This window comes from Micromesistius poutassou, assembly GCF_964030765.1.
Source record: "Micromesistius poutassou genome assembly, contig: SCAFFOLD_1326, whole genome shotgun sequence".
NCBI classification, from domain to species: Eukaryota; Metazoa; Chordata; class Actinopteri; order Gadiformes; family Gadidae; genus Micromesistius; species Micromesistius poutassou.
Genome location: NW_028177167.1, coordinates 1 through 14,962, shown reverse-complemented (window position 1 = coordinate 14,962; position 14,962 = coordinate 1). Strand labels below are relative to the sequence as shown.

The following is a 14,962-nucleotide window of genomic DNA, read 5'->3' as shown; positions in this document are numbered from 1 at the left end:
TGTGTGTGTGTGTGTGTGTGTGTGTGTGTGTGTGTGTGTGTGTGTGTGTGCGTGCGTTTCTTAGCACGTACGTGTGTGTGTATGTGTGTGTGTGTGCGTGTGTGTGTGTGTGCATGTGTGCAGGTCAATATGTTTTTTAATCTTGCTCTATTACATTACTGATCATGGATTTAAATTGCTCATTAAGTGGAAATGCCATCAAATGCTGGTCATTTGATAAGCATATTTACCAAGACTGCAGGGCTTCTAGATGATGCAACACATTTAAATAATGACGAGATAACCTCATTGAGATGTAACTACTTTTGGTTCAATCAATTTGACGCTTAAAATTGTGTGTACAGCAGCCAAAATGTCAGTTTCAAGTATGTTTATGATCATCTCTCTCAAACCGGCATTTTATGGGAGATGTGGTTGTAGTTCGAAGTATGGCCAGTAGGGGATGCTAAGAGAACGGGAGGGAAGTTTTGCGCTCTCACGATAAATGGATATATAGATAGACACAGGTAGATATAAAGACAGAAATGTAGAAGGACAGATACATAAATACAGGCGGATTTATGGATAGATAGATTGATAAATAGATTTGTACATTCCTATTTCTGTATACATACATAAATAAGTACATACATATGTACATACATGCATACATACATACATGCATACATACATACATAAAGACAGATAGACAGATGACTGTTCATTTCCACTTTATTTGTCATATATTGGTCACACATCTATGCACCAAACAAAACATTTCCAACATGGAACTGTATTGGACTGTGATTATCATAATGAACTCACACAAACACACACACACACACACACACACAACAAACACACACACACACACACACACACACACACACACACACACACACACACACACACACACACACACACACACACACACACACACACACACACACATTCACACTCTCTCTGGGACACATTCATACGCATATGCAATATCAAAAATTAAATACACATTCGTATAAAATAAACTGGCTAGGAACAAACAGGTAATATTAAGTCCTATTAAGGCATGCAGTGACCTTATAAAAAATAGAAATTTGTTTTTCTTCTGTACAAACGTATGTTGACACATATAAATATAGAGATGTAAAAAGAGTGTGTTCTTAAATTACAAAGGGTCAATTGTACAATCACATTCCACGTTACAAAAATGAGGGACGGGTCACGATATCAAGGAGCGGCTTTTAGTTTTTTTTCACAGACCGGTCAGTAACTTTACAATTAAAACGCAAAAGAAAGACGTCACGATTGTACAATTACTTCTTGGAGGAGAAGGAGGGGGAAGAGGGGGGGGCGGGTCTATGAGTGTAAACAATACAAAATGGCAAAACCTCAAGGCTCTGTAGGAGTGTTTTCATGTTCAATGTACAGTAAAACGTCCTCTTCATCAACCACCTCAGAGCATCCACAAGATTCATCTCTCTCTCTTCCTCTCTCTCTCCCCCCATCTCTCTCTCTCTCCATCTCTCTCTCTCGCCACCTCGCTCTCTCTCTGGCTCTCTCTCTCTCTCTCCCTCTCTCTCTCCGTGTCTCTTGGCCCTTGAGTCTATAGCACTAAGTGGTGGTAGCGTGACAGTGTTCACATATTCACACGGAGCGCGGTTCAGTCGCCCCCCCCCCTCCCCCCACCCCCCCCCCCCGCCCCCCCACCCGCCCCCTCCATGAAGAAGAAGTGAACTAGCCTCCGGCTCTGAGCAGCACAGAACATTCACAGGCCTCAAGTCAAGTCAAGTCAGTGTCCTCAGGGGAACGGTTCTCCGGGACGGAACCACCCTGTTCCTTCAGGAGCCTGCCGGACGTCCTGCAGCAGCTTGTTGATCTCGTTGACCAGCTCGCTGGCGTCCATGCCCCCGCCGCCGCCGCCGCCGCCGCCACCGCCGCCGCCACCGCCGCCGGCCCCGCCCTCACGGGGCCCCTCCACCGCGGCCACGCGCTTGGCGGCCCCCAGGCTGCTCTGCTGGAAGACCCCGTCGAACTCGTCCTCCTCGTAGTTCTCCGGGATCTCCTCCATGGCCGGCAGCCACTTGAGGTGCGGGGGCTGCCCGTTGTTTGTGGCGTTGTTGTTGTTGGAGGAGGAGGAGGAGGGGCAGGAGGAGGAGGAGGAGGAGGACGGAGGGGGCAGAGAGCCGGCGGCCACGTGGTTACCGTTGCCGGGGGTTAGTCAGGTAGTGCGCGTTGGCCGCCCAGGCCGCCACGCCGGGAGGGTAGACCGGAACCTTCCCGCCCGGCAACAGGCCCTTGCGGTTCTCCTGGGGCATGGGGTTGCCGTGGTTACCGCTGCTCCCGCACGCGGTCCCTCGCTCCAAGGCGGAGGAGGACGACGAGGAGGAGGAGGTGGCGGGCGGCGGCGGCGGTGGCGCGGGGGAGGGGGCGGGGACACCGGCGCCGGAGGAGGAGGAGGAGGAGGAGGGCGGGGCCGAGGCGAGGGGCTCGCCGCAGTCGCCGTAGGCGTTGCTCCCGCCGGGGGGGCAGCAGGCGCTGGAACACGTGGTTCATCTCCGTGAGCAGGGAGCCGCCCACTCCCGGCGGCATCGCCCCGCACGCGTCGCTTCCCGCTCCGCCCGCCGCCACGCCCCCGAGCCCGCCCGGCGACACCTCCTCCTCGCTGCCCGACTCCTTGCCGAAGGTGGAGAAGCTCTTGCGGCGCTCCGAGTCGAGGGAGGCCTGGTCGTCGTCGGCAACCTGCTGCTGCTGCTGGTGGTGGTGATGGAGGAGGAGGTGCTGATGCTGGTGGTGCTGCTGCTGCTGCTGCTGCTGGTGGAGGAGGAGGTGTGACGGAGGCTGTGCCTGCGACTCCTCCCCCGGATGTACATGTTGTTGCGGTAGTCGGAGGAGGCCGGGGACGACAGAGGGGGCATCCAGCACTGGTCGGAATGGCCCAGGACACGACATTCATCGGTGCACAGTCTCATAGCTGGAGGGGGGGGGGGGGGAGAGAGAGTGGGGGAGGGAGGGAGAGAGGGAGAGAGAGGTTAGGATAAGGTTTCATTCCGCCTCGGTTGTACACAAAGCGCTTGATGAACGAGAGATGCAACAAAGATATCACAGATGGTGTGAGCAGTCCTGCAAATGATTATCTTGATTATCACGTTGAAACAAAAGGGGAAGAAAAGTCTTTGTCTTTCATGTGTTTTGTTGTGTTTGTCGGGCGTAGCGATTTTTCTGTGTTTTTTCTTTTTTTTAATACCCAACAACAAAAAAGGACAATTAGCTCGAGGTGCTGTCGCTGATTATCTTCCAAGGGTTACACACGTCAGCAGTTAACCGGGTTTATAAAGTGTGACAGATTGCAATCTCCCGGCAAGGACAAATGAGAAGGGAGTCGCCCAGGGTGCTGTTGTCCTGTTTCAGCAAGCATGACACGCCCGTGACCTTTGGTGTCTATTCAGCAATGAACGTGTCGCAATACAATACATACATACTGTTTTTAATGTATACATTTATACATAAATATACATATATATATATATATATATATATACACACTACCGTTCAAAAGTTTGGGGTCACCCAGACAATTTCATGTTTTCCATAAAAACTCACTTTTATTCAACGGTTTTCAGCAGTGCTGACATAATTGCAGGAGGGTTTTCTAATCATCAATTAACCTTTTAACACGATTAGCTCAACAATGTACCATTAGAACGCAGGCATGATGGTGGCTGGGAATGGGCCTCTGTACACCTGTAGATATTCCATAGAAAATCTGCTGTTACCAGCTAGAATAGTCATTAACATTAACACTGTCTAGACGGTATTTCTGATTCATTTAATGTTATCTCCATTGCAAAAAACTGTGCTTTTAAGTGACACCAAACTTTTGAACGGTAGTATATATATATATATATATATATATATATATATATTCTTCCCAGAATATAAAACCACAGTGTAGATGTTTTGTAATTTGCTGTCTGCGTCTATTGTTCGTTAAAACAGGATCATTCCTCATTTTAAGTAGGATTGCATCCACCATTTTGGATGGAGTGGTGTGCGTACGAATCTGCCAAATCAGGGAGGAGGGTGAAACCAGATTTCCTAAAGAGGAAACTCTTTACGCGCCGGTTCAGTGGGTGGGCCGTGTTAACCACATTTCACAGGACACACAAATGAAAGAAAGGACTTAATAGTCTGGCCCATATTCCTCTCCTCCCCCCCACCCTCGACAACACAAGACAACACAACACAACTGTAGCCAAGGAGGATTTGTTTGTGGAGGTGTTGCTTAAACACGCCTGGAAGCGATAGCTGATCTAAATGGAGATCAAAATGAATTCAAACTATTGAGCAGCTAACTGGGATAATCCTCCCTCTTGGCACATTAAACTATTTTTTATCCCTCCGCCCTTCATTCTTTTTATAGTACTGCAAATGATGAAGGGGGGAGGGAGGAAGGCTGGGTAATGTAGGAGGGGAGGGTGGGTGTTTATATTAACACCGAATCGACTCCCTCCTCTTATGAAGTGTTCAATAAGATGTCATATGAAATAATGCGAGGATAATGAAGACCAGGTAGAGATGATTGAATAGAGAGAGGGGCAAAGGGGTTGGGATGAGACAATGAATGAAGGACAGGCCGTCAAAAAGAGTGGGTGTGTGTGAGAGAGAGAGAGAGAGAGAGAGAGAGAGAGAGAGAGAGAGAGAGAGAGAGAGAGAGAGAGAGAGAGAGAGAGAGAGAGAGAGAGAGAGAGAGAGAGAGAGAGAGAGAGAGAGAGAGAGAGAGAGAGAGAGAGAGAGAGAGAGAGAGAGAGAGAGAGAGGGGGAGAGAGGGGGAGAGAGATAGGGGATGGAGAGAGTCAAGCAGCAAGGAGAGAAAGAGAGAGAGCAGGGAGAGAGAGAGAGAGAGAGAGAGAGAGAGAGAGAGAGGGAGAGAGGGGGGAGAGAGATAGGGATGGAGAGAGTCAAGCAGCAAGGAGAGAAAGAGAGAGAGAGGCAGAACAGAGAGAGAGCGCGAGAGAGAGAGAGAGACAAAGAGAGAGAGAGGCAGTAACAGAGAGAGAGAGAGAGTTAGGGGTTTGCCACAGAGGCAGGCTCTGGGTCATAGAAGCAGAGAATAAGGGGGAGGTATAGAGAGAGAGAGACGGGGAGAGAGAGATGGAGAGGGAGAGAGAGAGAGACAGTGAGGGAGAGAAGCATCATTCTAAAAGCAATTACTGTGAATTCTCCTCAGTTGAGACATGAAAGCGCACCACTGTCAATCACTGGGAGGGAAAAAAAAGAGGGGAAAGAAAGAGAAAAAAAAAGGAGGGAGGAAGAAAACAGCATCCTGAGACGCTGCTGAGTGGACAGGCGACTCATCTCCGCTCCAGGGAAGCCTTTTCAGACGCATCTCTATCTTAGGGGCAGATAACACACACACACACACACACACACACACACACACGCACACACACACACACACACACAACCTCAGACACACATACACACACAAACACATGCCACATACATGCACATATATACATGCACACATGCATACATGCATATCCATACGCGCACATGCATAAACATACACACACACACACACACACACACACACACACACACACACACACACACACACACCACACACACACACACACACACACACACACATACGTGCACGCACACATGCATATACGTTCACAAACACAGACACATTGGCTTGCACACATGCCCACACACACACGCACAGACACACACAGACACAAACATACACGCACAAACACACACACGCCCACACACACACACACACACACACACACACACACACACACACAAAGCCCGCACACAAGGTAACCCCTTCTGGCGCGATAACGAGCGTGGAAATGAGGGGTGTGTGGAAGAATGGGGCTGAGCACAATGGTGGCTGTGTTAGTGACAGGCCGCATAGAAAAGGTGTGGAAGCCGGAGAGTGGCTGTGGGCAGACACTGTCCGCTGGCTGGGAGCTTTGTGCAGGTAGCCGCGATGATGATGGAGGGCAGCCACGTGTGCTTGGCTGGAGCCTAGTTAAGGAGCCTCACGACGGGGTTTGTTCAGGCCAGTGAATCGCGTGAAGGACGTTTGGTAAAAACCGGGGGGTTTTTTTTGTTGTTGGTGAAGTATAGTGAAACAGTAGAAAGTTTCAGTGGGTTTGGTGCGGGGGAAATCAATGCTGGCAGTGCATCGCAAGTCTCTGCGTTCTAATTACTTGTATTGTCAGGGAGACTCGGGGAGAGTTTTATTTTTGTTTCTGTTCTCCGCGTGGGGGTGAATGAGTGGTCCTGGCCAACAGAGGGCGCTAGAGTAGTCGGTTTACATCAACTATGTCCTGTGATGGCTCCATATAACCTAAACCCCCACCTTTAACCTATACATTAAACCACACAAAGATATCATCTCACCAAAAATGATATCGGAATAGTTACAGAATGGAAATCCTACCGGCCTCAAACATGGATTTCACATCGCATCGTGATGGCATTGCCTGTTCCCACGCTTTATATCTAAGCTAAGAAATTGATTTACCTGAAATCAACACTAATTCCACATTTCCATAGGTTATTAATTACTACGTGACACATGCAAAAGCACAAAGCTGTATGCTGCATCTGAATCCTACTCCAAGTGTCTCCAATCTCAATTTACGTTCATTCTATTATTGTCGCTAAAGGTGACACCTTTAGCGATAAGAGGTAATTATTCCCAGAGGAAAACCAGTGTCACCCAACAACCACCAGTTTGTCACATTCATAATACAACTAATGCAAGGGCTTTCCTCAGGGGGGTCATTGTCTCAATCCCCACTTGGCCCTAGAGGGAGGCTGAACAGACCTTTATTTACATGTGGCGACATGTGGCTCAGGAGGTAGAGCGGGTCGGCTGGTAACCGGAAGGTTGCAAGTTCGAACCCCGGCTCCTCCTAGCCGAGTGTCGAGGTGTCCCTGAGCGAGACGCCCTCACCCTAACTGCTCCTGACGGGTTTGCAGTTCGCCTTGCATGAATGCAAGGCGTTCTACACCCCTGAACATATGGAGCGTTTGTTGCGTCAGTGCAGGGCAGCCTTACCTGGGTGGAGCCTGTGGTGCATCTCGAGGTGCAGCAGGTCAGAGAAGCCCTCCCCCAGTATCAGCCTGTCCACGGGGGACTCGCGGCCCATGTCATAGTCGCTGTCCCCGGCCTCGCTGTCCCACGCCCACTGTCCTTCAGGCTGAACTTGTCCATATCCTGTAGTGCATATCTGGAGGGGAGAGAGTCAGAGCAACGTTAGAATGAGCGAAAGCAGTATTGGGTTCTGGATGGATTTTATCCTCTGGTTGTTTAGTCTGCGGTTTGTATACGAGCCGAATCCGGGCGATGTAAATATTGCTGTAATTTCGCGAGGGAATGCAATTTGGCGAAGGATATTTATGATTGCTGTCAGGGTTATAGATCGGTCGAAGGCGATAGATTCGGAAACGGGGGAGGAAACACAAATGTATTGGAAAAAAGAAAATCTATCGCGTGCGAGTACTTAGGGCTGTTTTGTGAATCCATCTCATCTCAAGGTAAGCCCGGGCACGCCGCAGGTAGACTCGATCAATAAACACAGGAGAACAGCCAGTAGGGCTGTCAGGGGGGCGCTGTCTGCTGCCACGTGTTTATCAACGCGATAAAGGCATGAGGGAAAAGCAAGTAGTGACGGATGCCACCTTGAGAAGTGCTTATCAGCACGTTGTGCACCTCTTAGGCACGAGGAGCACGGACTGAAACTTCTAGTTTCGGATTCCTAGACAAATGAGCCGAGACGACACTGGGTGTGGTAACGAGGGAGATGAATGCATTCACACACACGTCGTCTGTAACAATGGCTTCCACAGGGGTTAAAGCAAAAGTTGAGTTTCACGACACGTTTTGTGAGGAATGAGGTACACAATGATAAACAGGGATTCAAAATAAATTTGAAGGGATAAAAAGAAAATCTATTTTTTTTGCAGGGGTGGGTGGGGGGGTGGGTGGGGTTGATTTTTTTTTTTTGGGGGGGGGGGCGGGTGGGCGGGGTGGAAATTACCTGTAGCTGCGGGAGTATTTGTTGCCACGGAAACTGGGTCTGGCTGGTACTGGCCCTGATGGAGCATGGACAGAAGCTGTGAGACTTGCTATATCCAAAATAAAGATAAAAGTAAAAAAAACACAAAAAGGGGGATGAATGAGAGATGGAAAAGAAAAAGGACAACAAGAGACAATGACTGAGAACAAAATAATGGACAAGCAAGCACAAAATGGATGATGGGGGTGGCAACTGGAAATGAACGAGACAAAATGGATGATATTAAACAAAGGAAGGGAGGAGGGGAGCCTAGAGGAATCTGCGGAAGTATGACTGAGGGGTGGATGATGGTTATGATGGGAGGAATGGTGGCAAGGTGTAAACAAGGTAAAGACACATATAATGATCCACAGTATTAATGAGAGTCAGTTAGCACCGCAGGATGGCTTGGATTTGGGCGCTGTCAGATAGGTAATTAGCGCCAGACCGGGGACAGTAATGGGAGTATCTGAAGGCATACATGTGTTTGTGTGTGTTTGTCTGTAAATGTCAGTGTGAGTGTAGCTGTGAGTGTGTGTAGTTGTGCCTCATTATGTGTGTGTGTGTGTGGTGTGCGTGTGTGTCTTCATCTGTGTGTGCTTGTGTGTGTGTTTGTGTGTGTGTGTGTGTGTGTGTGTGCTTGCATGTGTGTGTGTGTGTGTGTGTAAGTAGTATAAGTGTGTTTGTGTGCATGTGTGCCTGCATGAGTGTGTGTGTGTGTGTGTGTGTGTGTTCATCTGTATGTGTATGTGTGTGTATGTTTGTGCATGCTTGAGTGTGTGTGCATGTGTGTAAGTGTCGATGTGTACACGTGTGTCTGCGTGTGTGTGTGTGTGTGTGTCTGTGTGTGTGTGTGCATGTGTGCTGCACAGCTAAAGGTAAACATACCTCCACTGGGGGCGTGGTGTGGGTCAGCTCCAACGCAAAGCTCTCCGGGATGTGATTGGACGAGATCGTCACCAGGCTGTTCAACGACTGCCTGCTGTGGTGACTCTGCCTGCTTCCCATTGGCGCTCGGTCCAAGGGGGGCGTGGTCAGGGGCGAGCGATGGTGGGCCCGGATGGGCAGCGTGCCGTTGACGGTGGGCACCAGGGTGATGTCCCCCTTGTGGATCTGCCGCGACGGCTTCTTGGGGTGGTGCTGGTGGTTGGACTCGGCCACGCGGCAGTTGTACGAGTTCCGCGTCTCCTTCTTCTCCCGGCTGCAGCGGGCGGCGAAGGCCACCATGATGACCAGCAGCAGGGCGCAGATGGCGCCCAGCGAGATGATGATGATGAGGGAGGCGTCGAAGGAGGACTCCCCCGGGTCCATCACCTGCACGTGGTTCTCCATGTTCTCGTACAGCGTGATCCTCAGCACCGCCTTGGCGCTCAGGCTCTCGCTGCCCTGGTCCCGCACCACCACCGCCAGCTCCGCCCGCTCGCGGGGGTAGCCCTCCAGGCTGGCGTTGGCGTGCACCTCGCACGTCCGCGGGTCCATGATGAAGAAGCCCTCGTCGTTGCCCCCGGCGATGGAGCAGATGAGCTCGGCGTTGACGCCCGTGTCGCGGTCCGTGACCCTCAGGGCGGTGACCAGGTGGCCCGCCTCGGTGAACTTGGAGACGGGCACGTCGGCGGTGAAGTTCCACAGCTGCGGCACCACGATGGCGGGCGGGTTGTCGTTCTCGTCCAGGATGTTGAGGGACACGGTGGCGTTGCTGGACAGCGCCGGCGAGCCCGCGTCCCGGGCCTGCACCACGAAGGAGATGTGGCTGACGTCCTCGCGGTCGAAGGTGCGCAGGGCGTAGATGGCGCCGTTGGACGGGTCGACGGTGACGTAGGTGGAGATGGAGCTGCCGTGGACCAGGTTCTCCGCGATGGAGTAGCTCACCTGGCCGTTGGCGTTGAGGTCGGGGTCGCTGGCCGACAGCGAGTAGAGGTACGCCCCCGGCGCGTTGTTCTCCGACTTGAAGATCTCGTAGCGGCCCTTCTCGAAGCGCGGCGGGTTGTCGTTCTCGTCGGTGACGTGCACCGTGAAGTGCTTGACGGTGGACAGGCTGGGGGTGCCCCGGTCCTCGGCCACCACCGTGAGGCTGAACTCGGACCTCTTCTCGCGGTCCAGGGACACGTTGGTCAGGATCAGGTAGTTGTTCTCGTAGGTCTTCTGCAGTTTGAAGTAGCCCTGGCCGTGCAGCTTGCACACCACCTCCCCGTTCAGCCCCGAGTCCATGTCCTCCACGCGCACCAGAGCCACAAACGTATCCAAAGGGGAGGCCTCGGACAAATAGGCCGCGTCTTCCTTCCCCTGGGAGGACATGAGGTTGATGCTGATGTCTGGCTTGTTGTCGTTCACGTCTCCCACCTTGACCAGGATCTTGCAGTGCGCAGGCATGGAGTTCGGCCCCATGTCTTGCGCTTGCACGTCGATGTCATACGAGCTCGCGGTCTCGTAGTCCACGCGTTTGATCAGGGTCATGTGACCGCTGTCCGGGTTGATTTTAAACGTGTCTAATATTTTACCAGACACGTGACTGCTGAAGGAGTACACTATCTTGCCGTTGGTGCCCTCGTCCGCATCGGTGGCGTTTAGGTCGATCAGCAGAGTGCCAACAGGTGCGTTTTCGGGTAAGTTAATGATGTATGACGACTTGTCAAAAATCGGACTGTTGTCATTGGAGTCCGCGACACTGATTCGGAGGAGGGTCGAACCTGTTCTTGCGGGAACGCCCTTATCAGACGCGGTGTACTGGAGTTCGTAACCCGCCCGCACCTCCCGATCCAGTTCCTTCAGCACCACCAACTCCGCGTATTTGGCGCCGTCGGTCCTGGACTGAATGTCGATCTTGAAGAAATTGTTGGGTTCCAACGCATAACTGTACAGGGAGTTTTCCCCAACGTCCGGGTCGGTGGCGCTGTCCAGGGGAATGCGCGCTCCCACCGCCGCGCTCTCGGAGATCTCGATGGGGATTATGGAGCGGGCGAACTGGGGCGTGTTGTCGTTGATATCCAACACCTCCACCTCGATGTGGAACAGCTGCAGGTGCTCGGTGGGGAGGGTCAGCACGTCGAATTGAATGGAACAGTTGAGGTTCTTCTCGCATAGTTTCTCGCGGTCGATTTTGGTCCTGATGCTGATCTCTCCGTCCGCCTCGCGCACCGCCAGCAGAGACATGCTCCCTCGCTGCATCGCCCTGAAGCGCAGAGACACCGTGTTGGGAAGTTTGGCCAAAACATCGGCAACGTCGTCTTTCAAACGGGCGATCACTGTGCCCGCCTTTTGTTCTTCATAGATCTGGTATTTCAGCGTCTTGCCGCTCGCGAGGGACGCGATGGCCAAAAGCGCTATAACTTTCCACATTACACCAAAAAGTCCTTCCATTTTTCTTCCTCACAATAATGCTTTTCACAAAAAAACGAAACAAAAACAGCTCTATCTATGATAGGTCCAATTTTCAAACGAGCATCAATTCCTCTGGAAACTTGGAAAATGCCGTGCGCTCCGATTTGGAGATCGCATTTCCTTTTTACGCGGATCGAGAGAAAAATAGGCATAAAACAGGATCGCTTTAAATCATGCGGTTTCTATCTGCTTCTCTCGTTTCCATTTGAAGAAATGTCCTCTATGTCTGCATGCACTTCTTCTCACGAATCTGCTCAACAATTCTGTGGCGCACAGCCCCGATGCTGTTAGAGACTGAGCTCCGATCTGTGCGCTCTGTTCGCTGAACTCACTGGGATGGCTCTGTGCTCGCGGAGCATTCACTTTCTCCTCCTACTCTCTCTCTCGCTCTCTCTCGGTGTCTCTCACCCTCCCTCTATCTTCTCACTCTCACTCTCCACCCCTCCCTCTAACTCTCAAGACCTCCCTCTATCGCTCTCTCTCTCTCTCTCTCTCTCTCTCTCTCTCTCTCTCTCTCTCTTTCTGTGTGTGTGTGTGTGTGTGTGTGTGTGTGTGTGTGTGTGTGTGTGTGTGTGTGTGTGTGTGTGTGTGTGTGTGTGTGTGTGTCGCTCTCCCTCTCTCTCTCTCTCTCTCTCTCTCTCTCTCTCTCTCTCTCTCTCTCTCTCTCTCTCTCTCTCTCTCTCTCTCCGTCTCTCTGTCTCTCTCTCTATCTCTCGCTCTCGTTGAGGAGGTCCCTTGGCACGCCACGCTGGCTCCCCAAAAATAACACACCTCAAACAGACCCGCCGTATCACCCCCCTCTTCTTTCTTCTCTACGCGTACAGGCGCACAAAACGCTTCCCATAAACACACGACGCTCGGCCACTCAGAGACCCGCTGGATTGCGTGAGAGAGGGTGAGGTGGCTGGAAATTAGGGGGGGGGGGGGGGGGGGGGGGTTGTAAAAGACGGCACCCCTTGGGTCTCACTCTCGCTACTTGTGGTCGGGTAACGAATGCTGATGCGCGATGGCCAGGGTGGGACGACAAAACTCCGGGCAAACTTCACGACCAAACACGGTCGAAGATGTTTCCAAAAACACATCCAATCAAAAGGCAGCGCTGCACCCATCAAGTATCGAGAATCTGCTTGCTGTTGCGTCCTGTTCTTCTGCACCAGAAATTCAGAAGACAAAAAACAGCCTGTTTATTAATAGATCAAATACATGTGGGGTCAACCCTTATCATTTGGGTTTCATGCTTTATCCCCAGAGAGCGACCTGATCCCCCGCAACTTAGGCGGGAATGCAGTGGTATACCGTTTACTTGTCACCCAATCTCCTTTGTCAAGGGGTTTTGCGTCATATTTTCTCACACATATGCATCTGCCTCCTAATCTGTTGCCGGCTACTTACGTGCGTAAAGCGGCTAAGCTGCGTGGCGAATCGCCGTGAAAGAAAGACGGCTATGATGAATGCTTTTAAAGAGTTGGTCACGCCGGAGAACAGCCCTCTGTCCTCCGGCGTCGTGTTTTTGAACATCACTCATAGCCTGGACGTGGAGTCCATCACAGTTTACACATCCATGCACAACTCGTGTTATTTCTGAGCCGAAACACACACACGCACACACACAAAAACTAACGCAGGCATTCACACACGCACGTATACACGCGCACGCAAACGAACACACACAAACACTTGCAGACATTCTTACACGCGCAAAAACACACGCACACACACGCATTCACATGCATACAAACACACGCAAAACACACGCAGGCATTCACACACACAGCCAAATATAATTTTAAGTTATAATATTTGTATGCATGTATCAGCACACTTTCCAATATGGCATATCCTTCAAAGGGAGGAATAAAGCAACAAATCACTTTATATTATTTTGTATTGCTTACCAAAAAAAGCTAATTAACTTATCCTACAAAAGGGACTTTTCCTTTCACCCTTTAGGCAGCACATCTGCACGCAACTTTTGTTCGTTTTGGTTGCGTTCATTTACCATAATACCTGATTAGATATTCCAAACGTGCAGGGACATCTAGCAGGAGTTGTCATTTGACCGCTGGAACCCCAAGTAGCTGGAGAAGGTATACAGGCTACAGACTGTCTGCACACCAGGACCCATTCATGAGCACATCACCCGTGTGGGAGAAAAGGGGGTTTGTTGTTCATTCACGTTTTGCTCATTTTTTCTCCCCCATAATCTGCTTTAAACAAGTTGGATACGGACGCGCGGTCTTTCCATAGCGCTAAACTCGCAACAATACGGTAATGCAATTACTCCCGCGGCCCCCGAAAGGCTAATCACATTTAGAGAACAAAGTCAGCCCCACAATTTATGGAAAATGGTGCCAAAGAAAGAGACGGAATGGCGGGTGTGTGTGTGTGTGTGTGTGTGTGTGTGTGTGTGTGTGTGTGTGTGTGTGTGTGTGTGTGTGTGTGTGTGTGTGTGTGTGTGTGTAGGGGGGAATCTGTTAAACACTGCGCGGAATAAAACAATTAATGTATATGTGTGTGTGTGTGTGTGTGTGTGTGTGTGTGTGTGTGTGTGTGTAGGGGGGAATCTGTTAAACACTGCGCGGAATAAAACAATTAATGTATATGTGTGTGTGTGTGTGTGTGGGGGGGGGGGGGGGTATAAAAGCAGATGGGGGGTCTTAATACATTTAGGCACGCTACTATCACGAGATGAAGCAAAGTAAAGAAGCTTATTCCTCTCACTCAACGTCCATAGCGTCACAATGGAGCTGATGATGCGCACACAAAAAAACACCCGGGTCACGTGATGTAGAAGCAGGTGCGAACTAAGTGGATAAGCCTCTGTCTTTTTGTTTTTTTTATTCGTTCCTACTATTCTTAAAACATAAGTCTGCGTCTACTGATCCATTTCAACGCAGTGGTGTGCCGGTGTGAATGACGCCGGTGTGAATCATCATCACACCAGATCCATTGTTTGGCGCACCGCATCGCGGCGCGCCAAACAATGGATCTGCTGTTGGATCTCGTGTTGGATCTGATTCTGGTGTTTACAAGCCCGCCCGCCATGTATCCGTAAAGACGCGCAAGTGAAGTAAACTTCCCCCGCTGACGTTCACGTACTCCAGCCAGCCTCGCAGGACGCAGCAGCGGCCGAGCCGTTGCGCCCGCAGCGCCCCGCAGCGCGTCCTGGTAGGGTTCTCATCCTCCTCCTCCTCCTCCTCCTCCTTCCTTCTGCGCCACCCCCGGGTCCGGATTAGTCCAGCGGAATGCGCGCCTCTGTGCTTTTGTGTTGTGTGTGCGTGTGTGCCTTTGCTTGAGGGCGCGCGCCCGCGTGCATCTAATGAATGACACTGGTTGGGTTGTAAAGGCACGCGAGCATCTGTCGTCTCGCCTGCCCGCGCTTTGTCATTCATGATGATCTGGCCGCTTTCGATCCGGCTTATATGCATATGTAAATGTGTATATGTATGTAGGTTAGCCTACGCATTATGTAAATATATTTGAATTATATACTGATGAATACATGTATTTATATATATATATAT

The 14,962-nt window shown here is 50.9% G+C and overlaps 1 protein-coding gene across 2 annotated transcripts; it reads right to left on the bottom strand.

The window, feature by feature from the left end:
• Positions 1–2,817: 2,817 nt before the first annotated feature.
• LOC311376702 (protocadherin-18-like) lies at positions 2,818–11,712 on the bottom strand. 2 transcript variants are annotated; one of them, XM_084491194.1, is made up of 4 exons: positions 8,949–11,712; positions 8,043–8,130; positions 7,061–7,232; positions 2,818–2,950 (listed from the first exon to the last, which is right to left on the bottom strand). In XM_084491194.1, the coding sequence occupies exons 1-3, from the start codon at positions 11,415–11,417 to the stop codon at positions 7,198–7,200; spliced, it is 2,592 nt and encodes an 863-aa protein (XP_084347320.1). In that variant the 5' UTR covers positions 11,418–11,712; the 3' UTR covers positions 2,818–2,950; positions 7,061–7,197. The 2 variants fall into 2 exon arrangements, with proteins under 2 accessions (XP_084347320.1, XP_084347321.1); XM_084491195.1 differs by having other exon boundaries at positions 8,043–8,097.
• Positions 11,713–14,962: the final 3,250 nt, after the last annotated feature.